Source organism: Canis lupus, chromosome 26, assembly GCF_048164855.1.
Source record: "Canis lupus baileyi chromosome 26, mCanLup2.hap1, whole genome shotgun sequence".
In the NCBI taxonomy this organism is placed as follows: Eukaryota; Metazoa; Chordata; class Mammalia; order Carnivora; family Canidae; genus Canis; species Canis lupus.
In genome coordinates this window covers 22,077,252-22,095,457 of record NC_132863.1, presented here as the reverse complement: position 1 = coordinate 22,095,457, position 18,206 = coordinate 22,077,252, and the positions used below count along the sequence as shown (strand labels likewise).

Genomic DNA, 18,206 nt, shown 5'->3' with positions numbered 1-18,206 from the left:
ATCTGTATCTTAAGGCAATTTGTTTCCTTTAACTTTATGCATTTAATTTTATGTTTGAAAAAAATCTTCTTCCAAGAGAGGGTCCAGAGCTTTGCCAGATGCCAGAGAGGCCCAGAGCACAGAGAAGGTTAGGACCTCTGAAGATCCCCCTCACAATTCCCCCTTGGTGGAGCATCCACTCCAAGAGTATGAGGGTTGGTCTGCCTTTTCTTCTGGAGCCTCGAAGGATATCTGGAAATTCTTAGGTGGATCAAGGATGTTCGTTTGGTTGAATGAATGAATGAATGAATGGCTTGGACACTTATTCTACTGGAAGAATTAGCTTTGAAATAAGTAACAGCATATGGCTCTGTGGTGTAGCCACTGGGAAACAGAACAAAAGGCAAGGAGAGAAATACACTTACAAAAAGCTAAATCTCTACCCCACAGCTTGTCACTTCCAGCCATTGTGCCTCCATTTCCCCATTTATAGGTGGGGGTGAGAACAGTACCACTCCATGGGGTATGCACATGGAGCTCATAGAAAAGGGCCCTGTTGGCAGAAGTGCTTGGAGCTTCTCTGGTCAAGGATCCTGGGGGACGCAGGGAAACCAGGAGGGTAGAGCCCACTGTCATGACCCTGGCTGGCCAGAGCTGCACTGGAGTGGGTGGCTAGGGTCCCCCACAACATTTGTGGGGCCCTTTGGGAGTCAAGGGCATCTCTACACAATGTCTAGCTCTGAGTCACTGTGGGTGGGAACTCATCAAGGTGTGGGACTGGCCCCCCTAGGTGGGAAGAACACTGGAGGAGAATGAGGCCCAGTGGCAACCCCTCCAGAGGCTGGCAAGGCTTCTAGCATTAGAACTCTAGGCACTGGGTATAAATCCTGACTTCTCCATTCACTGGCCATAGGACCCAGGCTGAGTGTCTTCACTCTGAGTCTTGATGCTCTTATCTGTCAGATGGGGAACCAGGGGGAACCAGGAAACCCCCTTTGGGGATTAGTGTGAAGGAAAAATGAGATTCCTGGAGAAAGAACCAGAGGGTGTTTGGCACATAGCAGGTGCTCCCTGCATCACTCCTTAAGAGGCTCTGGAAACTTCATCTTGCCTTAATGGTATTTATTTCCTGGAGACCCAGAGATGGCTTCTGTTTATATCTATCTTTGAGGACTCCTGGCTGTGTGGTCTCTCAGAATTTCAGTTTCCCCAGCTGTAAAATGGGCACAGTAGTGGGGTCTGCCACATGAGGTTGTTGTGGGCCTAAATGAGCCTGGGGCAGGGGATGGTTCAGTGAGACCATGCCTGGTGTGTGCCAGGCACACAGTGACTTTAGCCATTGCTCTTACTGTCATCGTGGGGGCTGCTGCACACCTCCTGCAGCACAGGCTGGGATACCTGGAATGCTGGAGGCTCTGTCCCAGCCTCTGGTCCTTCTGTCCTTTGCTGCTGGGACTTTGCCAGGAGTGAGAGTGGAGGCAAAAGTTGGAAGCCCTTGGGGGGTGGCAATTGTCCCAGGAACTCGTTCTGGCACCCATGATTGCCAGTTGTGTTTGGGTGCCTTAGACATAGCCTCTCGTCCCCTGCTTGGAGGCTCTGCTACTGATCCCATTTTATGGATGAGCAAATGAAGGCTCAGACACAGAATCACTTCCCTGAGGTTACTGGTCAAACTGGCAGACCCTCAAGTCATACCCAGGTCTGCTGATTTGGAGGCCAGAAGGTCCAGTGGGCAGAGCATGGTCAGGGCAGGAGCTAAGCAGGTGGAGGCTGTGTCCCCCTCACCCAGTGCAGGACAGGGTGTAGCCCGCCAGCCAGGGAGCACAAAGGCCAGGGTGCCAGGCAAGCTCTGATGTTGGCTTCTGCCAGTTGCCTGAGTTTCTGGGTCCCCTGCTCAGGCTTGTGCCTGAATCAGACCAAAAGAGAACCAGGGGTTCCCACGAGCTGGGGTGTGTGTTAAGGTACAGAAAGGCCAGGGATTCTCCCCGCTAAAATCTCTATGAAACTGCAGGGAGACAGCAGGGAGCGTGGTTTCTGGTCTCAGCTCTCCAGCTCCGAGCTACGTGACTTTGGTCAGATGATTTCATCTCTGAGCAAATGCCACCCTTCCAATGGCTCAGGCCCAACCCCTTCACTTCACTGGGTCCTCTTCACTTCCCCTCCCCCAAACCCACACCCAATCTGTGATCTCTACACTCTGCGATCATGCGCAGAACCTGACCACCTCCACCCGTGCCCAGCCTCCGTCATCTCTTGTGCGGCTTCCTAGCCTTGCCACCCCCTCCTGCTGTGCCCTCAGCCTCTGTTCATGCTCCCCCAGCCCCCAGAGAGAGCCCAGTACACCTAAGCCAGGTCACAGCCCCTTCTGCTCAAAACCCTGCTGTGGCTCCCACAGTATAGAGAAAACCAGGCTTCTTTGTAAATTCCTTTCTAGGAGAGAAAAAAAAAAATCTGTGCTTTGGAAACAGGCAAAACCATCCTGAAGAGTAGGGTTTAAACTGGGCTGCATTGGAGGTGGGAGTGGAGGGAACTAAGGCCAAGTCAGCCGGGCTGAACCCAGGCCCCAGGGTGCAGGCTGGGGGAGATCAGAGCCTGGCCTGATGATGGAGAGGAAAGCAGGGTCCCCCCACAAGGGACCCAAGCCCAGGCAGGAGGGATATGGGAGCTCTGAAGACCTGCAAGGATCACACAGCCAGCTCTATTTCCCACAGGGGGAAACTGAGGCCCCAGTCAGGAAAGCCATTTGTAGGAGGCTGCACACAGGAGCTAGTGGCCCAGTGTAGCCAAACCTGTAAAAATCTGAAAGAACAGAGGACTTTGATAGCTTTGTGTGTGTGTTTCAACTTAAATGGGTATTTTTGTAATTTGAGTGTTTTTTTGAATAGGTGATATGAGCACATTGTTCAAAAGTCCAAGGACTTGGGCAGTCCTGGTGGCTCAGCGGTTTAGCGCCGCCTTCAGCCCAGGGCCTGATCCTGGAGACCCGGGATCGAGTCCCACATCGGGCTCCCTGCATGGAGCCTGCTTCTCCCTCTGCCTGTGTCTCTGCCTCTCTCTCTCTCTCTCTCTCTCTCTGTGTGTCTCTCATGAATAAATAAATAAAATCTTTAAAAAAATTAAAAAAAAATCAAAAGTCCAAGGACTCAAAGGATGTGGAGTGCTAACGAGTCTCCTAGCCCTGCCCCACAGGCCACTGAAGGACATGCGGGGTTCACTTCCAGGGGAGCTCCATGCATGTGCCAGCAGTGCATATCCTCACATCCCTGCCCCCACTTTGGGCTAATAAAACGTCAGCTCACCGTTCTGCACCTTGCTTCTTCTCTCAGAGTATGAAATTTGGATATTGCTCCACTTTCATCCAGACAGACCTGCCTCACTGCTTTAACAGCTGCATGGTAGTCCATCTGTGGCCACCACTGTTTGCTCATCGAGTCCCCGATAGCGACGTCATTTCCAGGCTTTTGCCATCATGCCAGTGCTGTTGGGAATATCCTTGCCCACAGGTCATTTAACTCTCCTGCAAGGGTGCATCAAGGATAAGTCCCTTGACGTGGAACTGCCAAGTTCAAGGGAGTGTACACTTGTGATGTGAACAAATGGCCCTTGGCAGAGGTCATGTCTGCGGTTTCCACTCTGGTTTCAGAGGAGGGGCCCTGGGAGCTGCGGCAGTGGCCACAGGAGCCAGAGGGTTGCCTACCGGAATCCTCCCAACACACATCCACATCCTTGATCTCAGGAGCATCCTGCTAACCTCTTTCTGACTTTCAGATCTCCCTGCAAACATCACCTTCCCTAAGACGTGTCCCCTGGCCACCCCATCAAAGATAAACACCGAGGCCCCTGCCCTCCTCTTCCCACTGCAGCTGCCTGGTTTCTTCACAGCACTGGGCGCATCTGAAATCACTGCAGTGATTTCCTATCTGTCTATTTTCTCCCCAGGAATATCAGCCCCAGGAGTGCAGTGCTGCCATGGTCACGGCCACATCCTCCATGCCTCAACCAGTCCCAGGCACATGAGAGGCACTTAGGAAATATTTGTTGAAAGAATGAATATTAAAAAAAATGAAAGAATGAATAAATCGTTTTACGTAAGGAGTGCTGGATTTCCACTGAATAATTGGCTGCTGGAAATAAGTTTGGACCTCCCCACAGAGCCCCAGCTACAGCTGGAGGCCTGAGTGAGGCAAGGAGAGGCCAGAGAGGCCAGAAGGCCGGAAAGCGGAGAGACAATTGTACAAGGACAGATGGACAGGGGCAGAAACGCCAGCGTGGCCACTGGAGGGCTGTGTGCGGCGCTTACAGCAGGAGCTCAGAGAGGCCTGGCACAAGGCAGGGAGCCAGCCTGGGCTGTCTTCAGGAGAAATGCTCTAGAAATGACCATGGCACTCATTCATCTGTTCAGATGTGTAGGACCTGTGCCAGGAGATGGGGAGTGAGCATTGACCAGAGTAGACCTCACTTCTGCTTGAGGGGGGCCAAGCTCTGCCCAGCTGCCGAGGCCTCCGAAGGCAGGTCTCTGAAGCACTAGGTGTGTGGGCACAGCCTCGAGGTCCCAACAAATATAGCCCCTTTAGCCCATGACTCTCGTCATCCCCATTTTACAGACGAGGAAAAGAAGCACAGAGAAGACCAGCCCATCGCTCATGTTGCACAGTTTCTGAGCAGCAGAGGCTGGCTCGTATGCAGGCCTTGAGCTCCAAAGAGCACACCCTCCGCCACTCAGTGGGTGCCTTGAGGCAGCCAGACTCCAAGACTCCAGACTCCAGACCCTACATCCTGATGTGCATCACCATGTGTCATCTGTTCCTCGCTGGGCAGGAACCGGCCGCTATGACTGTGGCATGCTGTAGAAATGTCGGAGTGTGACTTTCACAGCTACGTCATTACATTTTGGCTTTTGGTTTGCCCTCGCTTAGCTCTGGCTGGTGGGGAGCTGGCCACCATGTCCTGAGGACCCTCGAGCAGCCCTGCAGAGGAATGGAGGCCCCCTCCTTCACTTCTCGCCAGCACCCACCTACCAGCCATGGGAGTGGGCCTCTGGGAGGCTGGTCCTCCCACCGCAGGGGAGCCGTTAGATGACCACAGCCCCGGCTGGTACACAAGTACAACCACATGAAGAAAACCTGCCTTAGAGCTCTTTTGTTAAGCTGCTCCTGAATTCTGGACTCTCAGATATGGAAAGATAATAACCGTTTGCGGTTATTTTAAGCTGTTACATGTTTGGGAGTAATGTGCTGTCCCACAATAGATAAGGAATGCACTACTTTTGTGGTGGTCACAGAGGTCAGACCCTCTTGCCTCTGGGTGCTACCCCCCTTGCTGGGTGCATGGCACCCCTGCCCCATCATCCACATGACTCAGTTTCCCCAATTTTGCAACGGGTCTCACTTTGTGGCTCTGAGCCCAAGGGCCAAGGGCCAGCGCTTCCTCTTCTGCCTTACTCCAGCCCTCTCCCATCTCCTCTGGGCCCACACAGGCCCTGACCTTGGGGTTCCGAGCAGCCAGACCCAGCCCTCCTGGCTCTTTCCCCTCTGTTGCTCTTCTTCTGGGTCAGGGCTCAGGGAGAGCAGAGCAGGCAGGCAGGAGGCCAGGGGTGGAGCGTGTCAGGGCCCAGCGGGCTGTTGTGGAGGGAGGTGCCGTTCAGCTCTCGCCTCGGCCCACAATTCCCGGCACAGGCTGGGCTTCTCCAGACTTCCCGCTGTAGGCCAGAGTCTAGTGGGGGCTGGGGCACTGAGTCAGGCACTGGTTCAATCATAGCTTTGCCATTTCCTTTCGGTGCCAGGGATGGAGCTTCTCGGGCCTCAGTGGCGTCACAGAGAATGGGGCTCCTTGTTTCCTCTTAGCAGAGGGGCCAGGGAAATAAAGGAAACCAGTGCTGGAAGCTGTGCTTCCCGGGGGCTGGGTCTCTCCCATCTAGTTCACTGGTGCAGCCCTGGGGCCTAGTGCGTGGTAGGTGCTCACCAATATTTGTTGAATGTTTGTGGCTGTTCTGCTCACTGAGCCTCACCTCGCATGAGGTGTGTGTGTGTGTGTGTGTGTGTGTGTGTGTGTGTCTGAGCAGCCCAGTGTCTGCCTAAGTCCAAGAAGCCACAGGGAGAAGATGAGGGGAAGATGGGGGAATGGGGAGGGAGGTGCAGGGGGAAAGGGAGCTAGGCCTACATTTGCTGTGTGAGCTTGGGGTGCTTCTTAGAAGATGTGAACAGGGTGCTATGGCCTTTGGCCTCCTAAGGCTCCACTATCCTTTTGTCCTTGTCTGTGTCTCAACCTGGATCTTGGAAGGTTTGTCTAGAAAGGGCTCCAACAGATGAGTCCACCTTATTCCCCCTTGTGTAGAGGCTGAGAATTTAATTGAGAGAAAGTGAAGAAGCACATTTCTCATAATTGCTCACCTCCCTGCCACCTGTGTGCCAGCCCTTATATGGAATGGGGAAGTGTGTCCATTTTGCTTGGTAAATGTGTATTCAGCACATATTACGGGCCAGGCACTGTTCGAACCACTATGCTTAATTAAATCTTTGTCACTACTCCCTTTGGTAGGAGTTATTATTGGCCCATTTTATAGACGAGGCATAGTGTGGTTAAGCAACTTATCCAAGGTCAGGCAGCTTGTCATAAGCAAACCCAGGCTGTCTGGGAGCAGATCGACCAGGCCACACATCTGCAAAGTCTCCTTGACTGAAGTGATCATTTAGCAGCACCCCTACCTGCCTCCTAACCCAGCCGTACCTTGGGTATAGAGCCAAGCATGTTCTAGACAGAGGGTACCATGTGGTACCAGGCTTTCCCGCCAGCACAACTCTGGCGTATAACTGTCCTTATCTGATTCCCAGCAGCCTGGAGGAAACGTGTGATTGTTCCCCAGTCCACAAAGGAATAAACTAAGGATTTGAATTCAATGGCTGAGCTCTTGCCTATCTTGTATCTTTGGTGTCTGAGGCTGACCCTGAAATAGGGTGACAGAGATGGGATCAAGGTCAGGGAAGAACGGGAGGAGCAGGCCCAGATGTCCATAGCCACTGCCTATTGCAGACCAATTCTCATTGGGCACAGAGTAGAAAAGCGGTTCCATCAGTCCCCAGCACCCAAGATTCCTGAGAGCAGGGTCAGGCGCAGGGAGGTCTGGTCTGACCCCTGATGAGCATTCTAATCTCAGCTTGCCCACACTTTTCCTGGCTCTTTACGCTTCAGCCACAAGAAATGCTCTTCTTTTCCTCCAAATCACGTTGTTCAATCTACCCCAGGGCCTTTGCACTTCCTGTTCCCTGTGCCTGGAATGTTTTTCCTTTCCGTTCCTTGCCTGAGAACACCCAATTGACCTTTTTGAGCTCAGCTCTGTCCTTCCTCCTATTGCACTTCCTCCATCAAGGTCAGGTCCCCCCATTATCTACCCTTAGAACAGGTGAGGCCTTCCTCACAGTGTGTATCGTGGTTGACCCTTACGCATGAGAAATTATCAGGTTGGTATCAGGTTGGTGTCTATCCCATTGCTCCTGGAGGGGAGGGATTGAGTCTCCCTTGCTTACTGCAGAATCCTCGCCCCTGACACAGTGCCTAGCACTGCAAGCTCTCAATAAACATCAGTGGAAGGGGCAATTGAGTGAATGGAGAAAGAATGTTCTCACCTGTATGCGTGTGTGCACGTGTGCCTGCATGCAACCCCAGAACTTAATAGCTGTAAGGCCGCATTCATTTTTCACGAGGTTCATGACATGCAGTGTGTCGTGTTGCTATAGCGGAGGAGGCACAAAATGCTCTCAGCTGGGTGTCAGGAGCCCTGAGTTCTGATCCAATCCTCATGACTGACCTCAGGGGGAATCAGGTGAGTCATTCCTCCTGCCCAGGGTCAGTATTGTCATCTGGCGGGTGGGCATAGAGAGGCAGTCCATGTGGTGCTTCAGTGTGAGGTCTGGACCCAGCCCCTGCCTGGGTTCACATCCCCCTCTCTCATTTCCTAGCCATATGAACTCTCTGGGCCTCAGTTTCCCCTTAATAAAAGGGGACCGTAACAGTCCTCACCTTTTAGGACGTTGCGAGGTTTAATGAATCTATGGTTGTGTAACATGTATAGTAAGCAGTGCCTGGCACAGATGAAGTCTGTGTGTGTCTACCACAGCAGCACACCCACCCCCACCCCCAGAAGAGAGGAGGAACTTCTCCACGAGCTGAAGCAGCACCAGGTGTGTGCCCAGACCTTGGCATGCACTGGTCATCTGGGCCTCGCCGCAAACCCAGGCATGAGCTTACACTGTCCCCGGTTTACAGAGGCAAAAGCTTCAGCTCAGGCCTTTCCCACATTTGCAGAGCCACACACTTCACAGCTATGAGGTTGAGCGGATGAAAGCAAGTTGCAGAAAGATAGAGATAGTACGACACCGTTTACATAGGAAACAAATACTATACAAGGGTCAGGAGGGCGAGACATGGAGAAGGAGGCTAACAATACCCAATTCCCAGTGGCTCTCTCAGGTGGGGGAAGGAAGCAGGTGAGGGGTGAGAGTGGAGCAGGAGCTGAGCGGCATCTGTGAGCTTTTGTTTCTTAAGCTGGGTTATGGGAACAGGGAGTTTCATTTAATTTTTCTGTCTTGGGATGCCTGGGTGGCTCAACTGCTGAGGGTTGGTTGAACACACAGCCAACAAGCAGTGGAGCTCAACTGCTGAGCCACCCAGGGATCCCCTAAATAAAATCTTTTAAAAAAATAATTTTTCAATCTTTTTGTACTTCTCAAACACTTCCGTAGACACTTAAAATGCAGAGAAGAAATTGCAAGGAAATTAACTGGAGATGACCAGGGAGTTGGAATAACAGGTGATATTTTTTCCCCAGTGTCCAGGACTGGAACCTGGGTCTACTGGGCTCTGGAGGAGGGCTCCCAGCTGCCCCATCTCCAGCCCCTCTCCTGCTCATCTCTGCTAGCAATGGGCCCATTTGCAGCCTACAGAGGTCCCCCTCAGCTGCTTGGAGATCATCCTCCTTCCTTCAGCCCCATGGTGGTTGCATTGTAGCCCCCAGAGTCAGGAGTGAAGGGCCACAGGGCTCTGCTGGTCTCAGCCTCTGAGGTTCTGTTTCTCTGTCCAAGGGGAGGTAGTTTTGCTTTCAGCTTCAGGGTCCACAGACATCCCCTCACCCATGAACCCCACTACATCTCTGTGTGCTTTGCCTTATTCTGTCCTCACCTGAGGTACTTGTGTTCATGATCCCTACTTTGAAGATGAGGAAACTGAGGCCCAGGGAGGTGAAAGGAGGATTTTTCTAAGCTCACACAAAGCAAGATGTGAAGAAGCTCCAGTTGAATTCCTGTGTTCACTCCATAGTGGATTCCCTGACTGTGCCATGTGTTCCAAGCATGTCATCTGCTGCGGACACTGCCCTGTCTCTTCCTCTTGCCAGGCACCGTACTCAGCCCTGTGTGTGTGTTAACTCACTTAATCACAATAACCTGCCTAGTAGCTTCCAGCAGTTTCCCTATTTCACAGATAAGGAAACTGAGGCACAGACTGGCAAAGTGATTGAGAACACACAGCCAACAAGCAGTGGAGCAGCCGGGATTCAAATTGAATTGGGGCGGGGTGGGGGTGGTATTCCAAGGTCCACACTGCCCCTGTGGATTTACTCTGGGCTCTGGCCAAGGATGGGGGATATAATGGCAAGGATGCCCAAGTGGAGGTCCTGAGCCCCTCAGCTTTCGAGAGCTGCCAATGCTGGCTGAGGCATCCTTTCTCTTCTGTCCCAGCTGGGTCTCCAGGGATCAAGCCACCACGGACATGTCTTGTTTATTAGCCAGGAAACCGGCCTAAGTGCTGAGAGTGTGGGTTCTGGCAGCAGACAGCCTGAGGGTAAGCGTGGCCTCACCCTTTCTGGCCATGTGACCATGGGCAAGTCACCTAACCTCTTGGTGACTCAGTTTCCTCATCTGTTAAGGGGCAAACAATCTTGTTTCAGAGGCTCTGTATGAGAATCAAATGCAGTAATTCTCACAAGGCATGTCGGACAGCATCTGGCACACAGTCAGTGCTTAGTAAACACTGGCCTTCAATCCTGTTATCTTTCTTTTGTCCTACGCTCTCTCTAGGAGGCAGTGAGTGTTTGGAGTTCCAACAGAGGAACTAATTGATGCAGGTGGCTTCCCCAGGGTCCCAACAGCTGGTCAGTGGCCCCACTGGGACATGCCCCACTGATTCTTGGTTCATTCCAGACATTTTAGAGCTGACTCTGAGGTTAAGCAAATGCTCTGAGGCCAGAGGTGCAGACTTAGGGGGCAGACCTGGGGCCTGTTTTCTCACATTTCCTGCCCTAGAAGACAAGGGGGAGAGGGTCTGTGTGCATCCCAGCCCAGATGAGCTGTGGGGCCTAGGGGGAGAGAGCCAGAAATGCATGGCCCTGACCCCCTGGGATGGCCTGGCCAAGGAGCTTGAACAAATAAACCTGGCCCTCTGGGGGAAGCTGCTTGAGGGGCTGCTGCCCCCATGGCTCCCCTGCTCATCCCTAAGCCCAGGGCATCTGGGCCAGCCATGTCTAGGCTCCCTTCTTAGAAAAATAACCCCATTTCTCCAAGAAGCAGATGCTATTCTTTCCCCACTCCACCCCCCAGCCCCAAACTGCTTAGAAAGCAGCCAGCAGTGAGGTTAGGAAACCAAACCCCAAGACATTCTGTTCGGCAACTGAGATTCATTTCTTGTTTGGATAACCGAAGGCCGAAAATGCCAAGAATTTACGGGCAGCCTGGGGAGGCTGGGGCAGCTGGGAGTCCGGGGCCAGTTTGGGAGGGTCTTGGGCTGGGCCAGAAACCCACGCTGCGCTCCGCTGGATGTGCTTTTGACCCACATCCAGCCAGGCAGGGCCTCGAAACCGCTGGGCTGAGGTCTTGAGTTATTCTGAGGTTTGGCGTCAGGGACCAGGAGTGAGCAGCAGAGGCTGGGGGCGGTGCCAGGTTGGGAGGCTTCTGTCCAGCCCCTCACCCCTCCCCAGTTGGTTTTGGAGTGCAGAGGGGGAAGAGAAAGAGGCCCCAGCTGAGCACCCTGGCTGAGGGGGGAGCTCTGGTCATCTGGCTTGTGTGTCCCGGGTCCTCCAGGGTGGACAAAGCATATGGACATCCAGGGAAGTAGAGACAAGAGGGCCAATGGGTTCAGGGGGAATGAAAGGAGGATCTGAGAAAGAGACAGGGAGAGACTTTGGGGAGATGCCACCAGACAGGAGAGGGAGTCACAGAGTGGCAGAGACATCCACAGAGTTATAGAGCAGTGTCAGGGCCACCGTGAAGGCCCCGGGAGAGAGACCCACAAGAGACAAAGCAACCCAGAGACAAAGAGAAAGAGGCAGAGACAGATGGGGAGATGGGCAGGGAGGGCCAGCTGTCACTGGTATAGGAGAAAGGGCAGGAAGACCCATGGTTTGAAGGTTTGATGTCTGCCCTGCCCCTGGGACTCCAGCAGCTCAGAGGAAGTGGGGCTGCCCTTGGGGGCTTGGGTTGGGCTGAAGAGCTTCCGTGCCTCTGTCTGGCCCTGGTTTTCCACTATCCTCACCTGCAGAATGGGTCCTGCACGGGGGAAAGCAGAACCGGGCACTTTCTGGCAGAGACTGGGGTCAACTCGGGGGATGATAGTACCAGGAGTGACCCTTCATGAGCACCTGCTGCAGGCAAATCCTTTCCTGGTTCTGCTTCTCTTAAGCCCACATCAAACCCTCTCCCCACTCAAATGAGGCACCGAACGCAGGGCCAGCGCTAGGTCACACAGACAGGGGACCGAGGAGGCCCCGTGACCTGCCACTGTGCTGCACAGCCTGCCCGGGAAGCCTGCCCCCCCCCCCGCCCCCGCTGGCTCTGTCCACCCACCCCCTCAACATTCCTGGCTGCAGCTTTCCTCCCAGATGAGAGGAGGAGCAGGGCCAGGAGATGATGTGCAGCCCACCGATAGCAACTCCAGACGTGAGTCATTAGGGCAGAGGCTTTCCAGGGGGATGGAGTTAGGAGGAGAGAGAGAGAGGTGGAAGAAGGGGAGAAGAGTAGAAGGAAGAAGTGGGGTGGGGTACAGGGGGAGGGGAGTGAGGGGGGGAGAGGGAGCAGCCCCACCCCACTGCTGTGCACTCTGAGCATAGGCAGGAAGACACTGGCCAGTTGGTCAGCTCCATGGGGGGAGAAGAGAGTGGGTTTCTGGGATTCGGGAATTCTCAGGCACTAAGGAACACCCCATCTCTCAGATCTTGCCTCCCCCACCTCCCTGGCACCCCCAGAGTCAGGAGAAAGAACCTGGAGTTTGGAGTGAGTCCAGGCTGGCTGTCACTGCTGGGTGACTCTGGCAAGTCCCTCCCCATCCCTGGCCTGTGTCCTCACCTGTGTACTGGGGACATGGAGGGACAGGGACTTGAGACAGGGGCATGGGCTGAGCAGGTGCTGGCCACTGGCGGCTTATGGCAGGGAGAGTCTCCCCTGCGCCCATCCTGATGATTGGAATCTTGCCAAGACTCGGTCTGGGGAGGCCAGTCCTCTCCACTCTTCCCCAGTAATCCCTAACGGCAGTGGTAGTGATGACGACGCTTCTACATCAGAATAATCTGAAACTAATTTTTTTTTTTCTCCTCTGGGATGTTACCACAGAAGCCAAGAAGAGGCCTCCGAGTTTCAAAGACTCTGAGATATGCCCAACCCAAGCAGCCTAAAGGGGTCGTTCAACCCAAGGGGCCCTTACCCAGGAGATGGCACAGCAAATACCTGCCCCTGGCAGAGACCAGGCAGGACGGGGGACCCCTGGAGAACACCACCACGGACGAGTGACTTCCCCAGCGCTGAGGATACTGGACTGGGGCCATTGGGCTGACTCGTCTGAGATAGAGGTGCCCTCCCCCAGCAGTGCAGAGCTCAAACTAGACATGCAGCTGAATGAAGTCAAAGCCCATCAATCTACTGCATCTGGCATGGTTTTTATGGAGCACACGCTCTGCCCGGGCAGCAGGCTGAGAGTGGCATGGGAGCAGTCTCAGTGGTCCTCCCAGCCATTCCCTGGCATGTTGCTATTTTCTCCATTTTGCAGAAGGGGAAACTGAGACTTGCTCATCCACAGCCATGTGGCAAGTGCCAGGTGGGGCTGTGAACTCAGGTCAGCCTGACTCCCACACCAGTCCTCTCTGCCCCAGGTGTCCCATGGACATCTGGAGAGGACACTGCCCTGTGGGCCAAAAAAGGTGGCCCGGGGCACCTAACCTGAAAGCCACTGACTTAAATTCATCCTTTGGCTCAGTCAAATTTGCCTGAACACCAGGCACCCAGGAGAGTCAAAGATGGATGAGCGGGTAAGGCTCAGGATAGAGAAGCCAGTGGGGGAGGTGACAAGTCCTGAGCAGAGTCCCAGCTGGGGAGACAGGACAATGCACTGCAAGGAGAGAAGCCAAGGCCATAAGAAGGGCGGGACCTGCTGCCTTGGGGATAGATGGACATGAAGGACACCCTAGGGCCTCAGAAAGTCTTAAACAGAGACAGGGAGGGAGGGAAGAGCTGAGTGTCCAGCAGCTTTGGGGTTGAGGCACAATGGCCTCTGAGAGGAGAGACACCTGCAGGGTCAGGGTCATGGATTGGGGGCTCAGGAGACTGCCAGATGCTGATTTGGCGCCACCATGGGGCAGGTGGGAGACAGTGCTGCAGGGGCGGTGGGGCAGCCCGGGGGTGGGGCCTGTGCCATGAAGGGTGAGAGGAAAGGAAGAGCAGGGACAGAGCCCTGGGAAACACTGGCATTCCAGGGTGTGGGAGGACTGGAGTGACCGGAGGGACTCAGGGACCTTCGTGTATTAATTAGTTCACTCACTCCACAGACGTGTGTGGAGGACCTGCCCTGTGCCAGGCACTGTTCTAGGCTCTGGGAACTCAGTAGTGAACAAAGCACTTGCTTTGTCCCTGCTTTCTCGGATGCACAGGCCAATAGAAGTGCTTTAAGAATGGGTAGTGATACATGCTAAGAGAGAAAACCAAAGCCAGGTTGAGGGGATACAGAGGGACAGAGGGAGGGTGGTTGTTTTAAATGGAATGGACAGGGGGAGCCTCTCTAAGGAGGGGACATTTAAGCAGAGACCTGAGGGGGGTTGGGTGAACCCTGTGGGCACCTTGGAGAGGGGGTGTTCTAGGGACTAAGGATTTTTGCTTTTATTCTAAAGAGATGGGAGCCCCAGGAGGGTTTTAAGTAGAGGAGGGACAGGATCTAACTTAGGTTCCCTCTGTCTGCTGAAGTAATGGACGAGGTAGGGAGTGGGGTGGGAAGGGTGGAAACAGGGAGTCCAGCGAGCAGCCATAATGACTGTCTAGATGGGAGACAGAGGTGCTGGTGCGGGGTGGGGCTGTGGAGGTAGGGAAAGCAGTAGGGACGCAGGGCAGAGTGGGCATGTTTTGTGGATGAGGACTTGCGGATGGAGACAGTTTTTGGAAGGATGGTATTGGTCAGCAACATGAAATTTGTCAGGAGATCAAGTTGATGAAGACTAAGCCACGGCCATTGGATGTGGGAGGTGGGATGTGAGAGGTGACTTTTGGAGGAAGGAGTAAATGGGATGTGAGGAAGCAGAGGCAGAGAAGGGTGTGGCTTGGAGAAGAGGCTTGTTTCCTCTGCTCCTCCTTCCTCTTCCTTTTTTTTCCCCCATGGGAGATGCTTAGATGGGATTAAACACTGAAGGAAGAAATCAGCAGAGTGGGAGCACAGGAGGGGACAGTTGGCTTGGGGAGGTGCAGGGGCTGCAGGGGGATGGGATCTACATCCTAGGAAGGAAGTGTAGCCTTGGGCCATGGAGGAACCCCTTCTTTCTGAACGAGAGAAAAGTCTTGGGAACTGGTAGATGCACGGGTGAAATTGCAGACGTGGGACAGGTGGATGAAGAGTAGCTCTCCCTGTGCCCTCATTTGTCATTGAAGCAGGAGGTCGTTGGTCTGGTGAGAGGATGGAGAACAGTAAAGATGGAGGCTTGGGGAGGTGAGGTTTGGGATGACCCTCATGGAACTGGAAACACACAGACTTCAGGGCAGCACGGAGCCCCCAGTGGGCTGGCTCCAGTGTGTGAGGCCATGGCCTTCCTGGAGGGGGACTCCAGGATGATGTTAGGTTGGCAGCATTGCAGGGCGGGTGGCAGGGAGGGCAGGTGGGAAAGGGACTATGAGAAGATGGTGAGTGGGGGCTGAGGTCAGGGCAGGAATAAGACTGGAGGTTAAGTGCACATGCACAAGAGTGTATATACAAGTGTGCAAAGCAGGTTGGTTAGTTATGCATAGGGCAGTTTCTCCACCTTGGGGACAGATAAACCCAGGGTGTGCTCAAGGTAATCTTTTGGACAACAGAGGAAACTGTTAAAACTTCAATTTACATGATTTCATATGTCATCTTTTTGAAAATGGAAGGTTCCCTTTCATTTTGTTTTATTCCCTGTACTTATATTGATGTGGGGACATGTGCACATATATTAAATAAATATGCATGTATCAGGGACGTAGACATTGTTTGCTGATTGGGCACATGATCTGAACAGTTTGGAAACCAAGGAGTAAGAAGGCAGTGCTCCTTGGAGAGACACCTTGTCCATTGCTGTGCGCCGATTAATACATCTGAGGGCCTTAGGAATCAGTGCGCTTCCCTCCACGCCACGCCGCTCACTGCTCAGACTGTCTTTTGCACCAGGGGCCTGGGTCTCATTCTCTTCCTCGGTTGCTCCTACTTAGGGGCTCCTGCCAACCCCATCTTGGAACACACAGGACACCTTTCCCACCCCCATGCCTGTGCCAGGCCACACCAGCTTCATTCATCTCTGTACCCAGTGCCTTGTCAAGGGCCCGGCACACCATGTACTCAGAGTGTTTGCCAAAAGGATGAAGACAGAAGACCCTAGAGTGGGCCTGGCCTTGGTCCAGAACAGGGTGGAGTGTCCTCAACTCCTCACTCTCTGCCACCCTGTACCCAATGCATCAGCAGGGTCGATTAGCCCCCTCTCAGAATAAAGCAGAATTCCCTGAGCCGGGTCCTGCCCCAAGCCTCCATCACCTCTTGCCTGGCAGCTGAGCAGCCTCTTCCTCGGGCTCCCAGCATGCACCCTGCCCCCTACAGTGTATCCTGTTCAGACCAAGTCAGCTGTGTCTCCCCCGCTCCAAGAGCTGCACTGGCTCCTGTGATGCTCAGAGCAAGAGCCAGAGTTCTTCCTCCCAGCAGTCCCCAAGGCCTGACACGACCTGCCTCCTCTCCCCTCCCCTGCTCATGCACCCCTCTCCCCTCTTTCTCTGCTCCAGCAGCGCTGGTCCTCGAGGTTCCCCTGGCACCCTGACTGCCTTCCCACCTCACGGCCTTTGTACTTGCTGGGCCCTTTGTAGTGAATGCCCATCCCGCAGGTACCAGCATGGGCTGCTCCGTTATCTTACTTGTTCTCTGGGTTCAGACATCATCTCCTCCAAGAAGTCCTCTGGAATTATCTGACCTCAAGGAGCCACCCTGTCATCGTTTGCCCTCTTCCCTCCATTTTACGTCACCTTCTGACGTGGCAGGTATTTATCACTCATCTCTTCATGGCCTCTTTCCCCTACCAGTCCAGTATTGTTTGTTCTGTTTACTGTTACATCCCTGGCCCCTAGGATGGGTCAGGCCTGTGCTCAGAGCTCACTGATTTGGATTTCGCTCAGATGAGTGAATGAATGGCTGTGAGGGAGCCAGGTTTCCAGCTCTGAGCCTGCCCAGTCTTGCTGTGCGGCGTCAGGGCCATCTCTGTCCTTCTCTGTTTCTCATTACCCCCATCTGTACAATTCAGAGACATGGCCTTGATTAGCCTGGCCTTTGTGCCCTGGGCAGGCCTCTGGGGAGGACGCCCCACCTCTCCATGGAGACAGCCGGAGACCAGCCCCCATGCCTCCCGCCACCACCTCCCTGCAGGCCCAGCCCTTACCTTCTGCAGCCACTGTGTGTTGTTCTCCAGCACCTTCTCCAGCTGCTGCACTCGCTGGGTGGGCCAGTCCCCCAGGTTCAGGGGGGCTGCGGGTGAGTCCCTCTGGAGGCTGTTGGAGCCGCCGAAGGCCTCGGGCTCCGGTGGGCAGGGCTCGGGCTCGGGCAGCACGAAGGTGTAGCTGCACTGGCCGTGCTGGACGCGGTGTGCCCGGCGGCGCCCGCCCGCCTCCTGCCCCCTGCGCTGGGCCACGGTCAGGGCGGCCGCGGTGAGGAGGAGGCTACCCAGCAGCATGGCCGGCCGGGACAGCATCCGGAGATGCGGGTGTGGGCCCCGAGCCCCCGGGCACCCCGCCCGCCTGCCCACCGCCGCGCCCCCGAGGCCAGCCGCACAGGCCTGCCTGCCGGCCGCAGCCGAACCCCTTGGCCGGGCTCTGTCCAGGCAGCTATTTATATTCGCTCCAAATACCACAGCTGCTCGGCTTCCTCCCACCGCCTCGCTCCCGCCTGCAGACACCCCCTCACCTCGAACCTTCCCCCTCTCCCTTCCTTCCTCCTGACTCCTGCCCACAGCTGCCCTGTCCCCGCACTGGCCCTGCTCGCCCAGCTTGGCCTCGCCTCTGAGTTCTTTTATTATCCAGTGGAGGCCTGGCTTCCCCCTGAGAAAGAAAACAACACACACACACACACACACACACACGCACACACGCACACACGCACACATGCACACACGCACACGCCAAACCCCCAAAGCTGCCTGCTTCAGAAAACCAAAGGCAACTGAACCCTCTCTTCCTGTCTCTGTCTCTCTCTGGCTCTCTCCAGCCTTCCCCCACCAAAGGCTGGGATCTCAAGTTTCAGCTCCCCTTCCCCTTCCCTCTCCCCCCTACCTTCCCCATTCTGATTCCATGTTAGTGCTTGGAACACAAGCGATGTGACCCCCAGAGAGAGCAAAGGGGGGGCAGAGGGGTGAGGCTGGAGGGGAGGCAGCGAGTCCAATCTTTTGAGAATGTCCTTTTGAGGCCAGTGAAGTGGGCGCTCTAGCCGGGAGCTGGCTCCCAGCCTCCCTTCTCCCTTGGGACCAGGGGGGGGGATGTTATGCCCTGGGGTGGCCCTGGCTCAGTTGTTGTGACAGTAATGAGAGGCTGTCCTGTCCTGGGGCAGATTGTTCTAGGACTGCCTTTGGCCCCGAGAAGGGAAGCGGATTGCAAAGAGCATAGCTTGGGGTAAAGAAGTGCCTCTGCCAGCCTGGAGTCGGAGGTGGCTGCCTCTAAATCCTGCTCCCCAGCTGCTGACCCTCCGGTGGGCAGCTGAATTTCTCTGTGTCTCCATACCCT

General features: G+C 54.7%; 1 protein-coding gene across 6 annotated transcripts in view; it reads right to left on the bottom strand.

The window, feature by feature from the left end:
* The window catches only part of ANGPT4 (angiopoietin 4), a 59,446-nt gene extending 41,559 nt beyond the window's left edge, over nucleotides 1-17,887 (bottom strand). For 5 of the 6 annotated variants that reach the window (XM_072800407.1, XM_072800406.1, XM_072800402.1 and 2 more), the window contains exon 1: nucleotides 16,874-17,882. In XM_072800407.1, coding sequence (XP_072656508.1) covers nucleotides 16,874-17,593 — 720 coding nt within the window. In that variant the 5' untranslated portion in view covers nucleotides 17,594-17,882. Of the gene's footprint in view, nucleotides 1-16,873 lie in introns of all 6 variants that reach the window. The other variant, XM_072800408.1, reaches the window with a different exon arrangement.
* Between the last annotated feature and the right edge of the window lie 319 nt (nucleotides 17,888-18,206).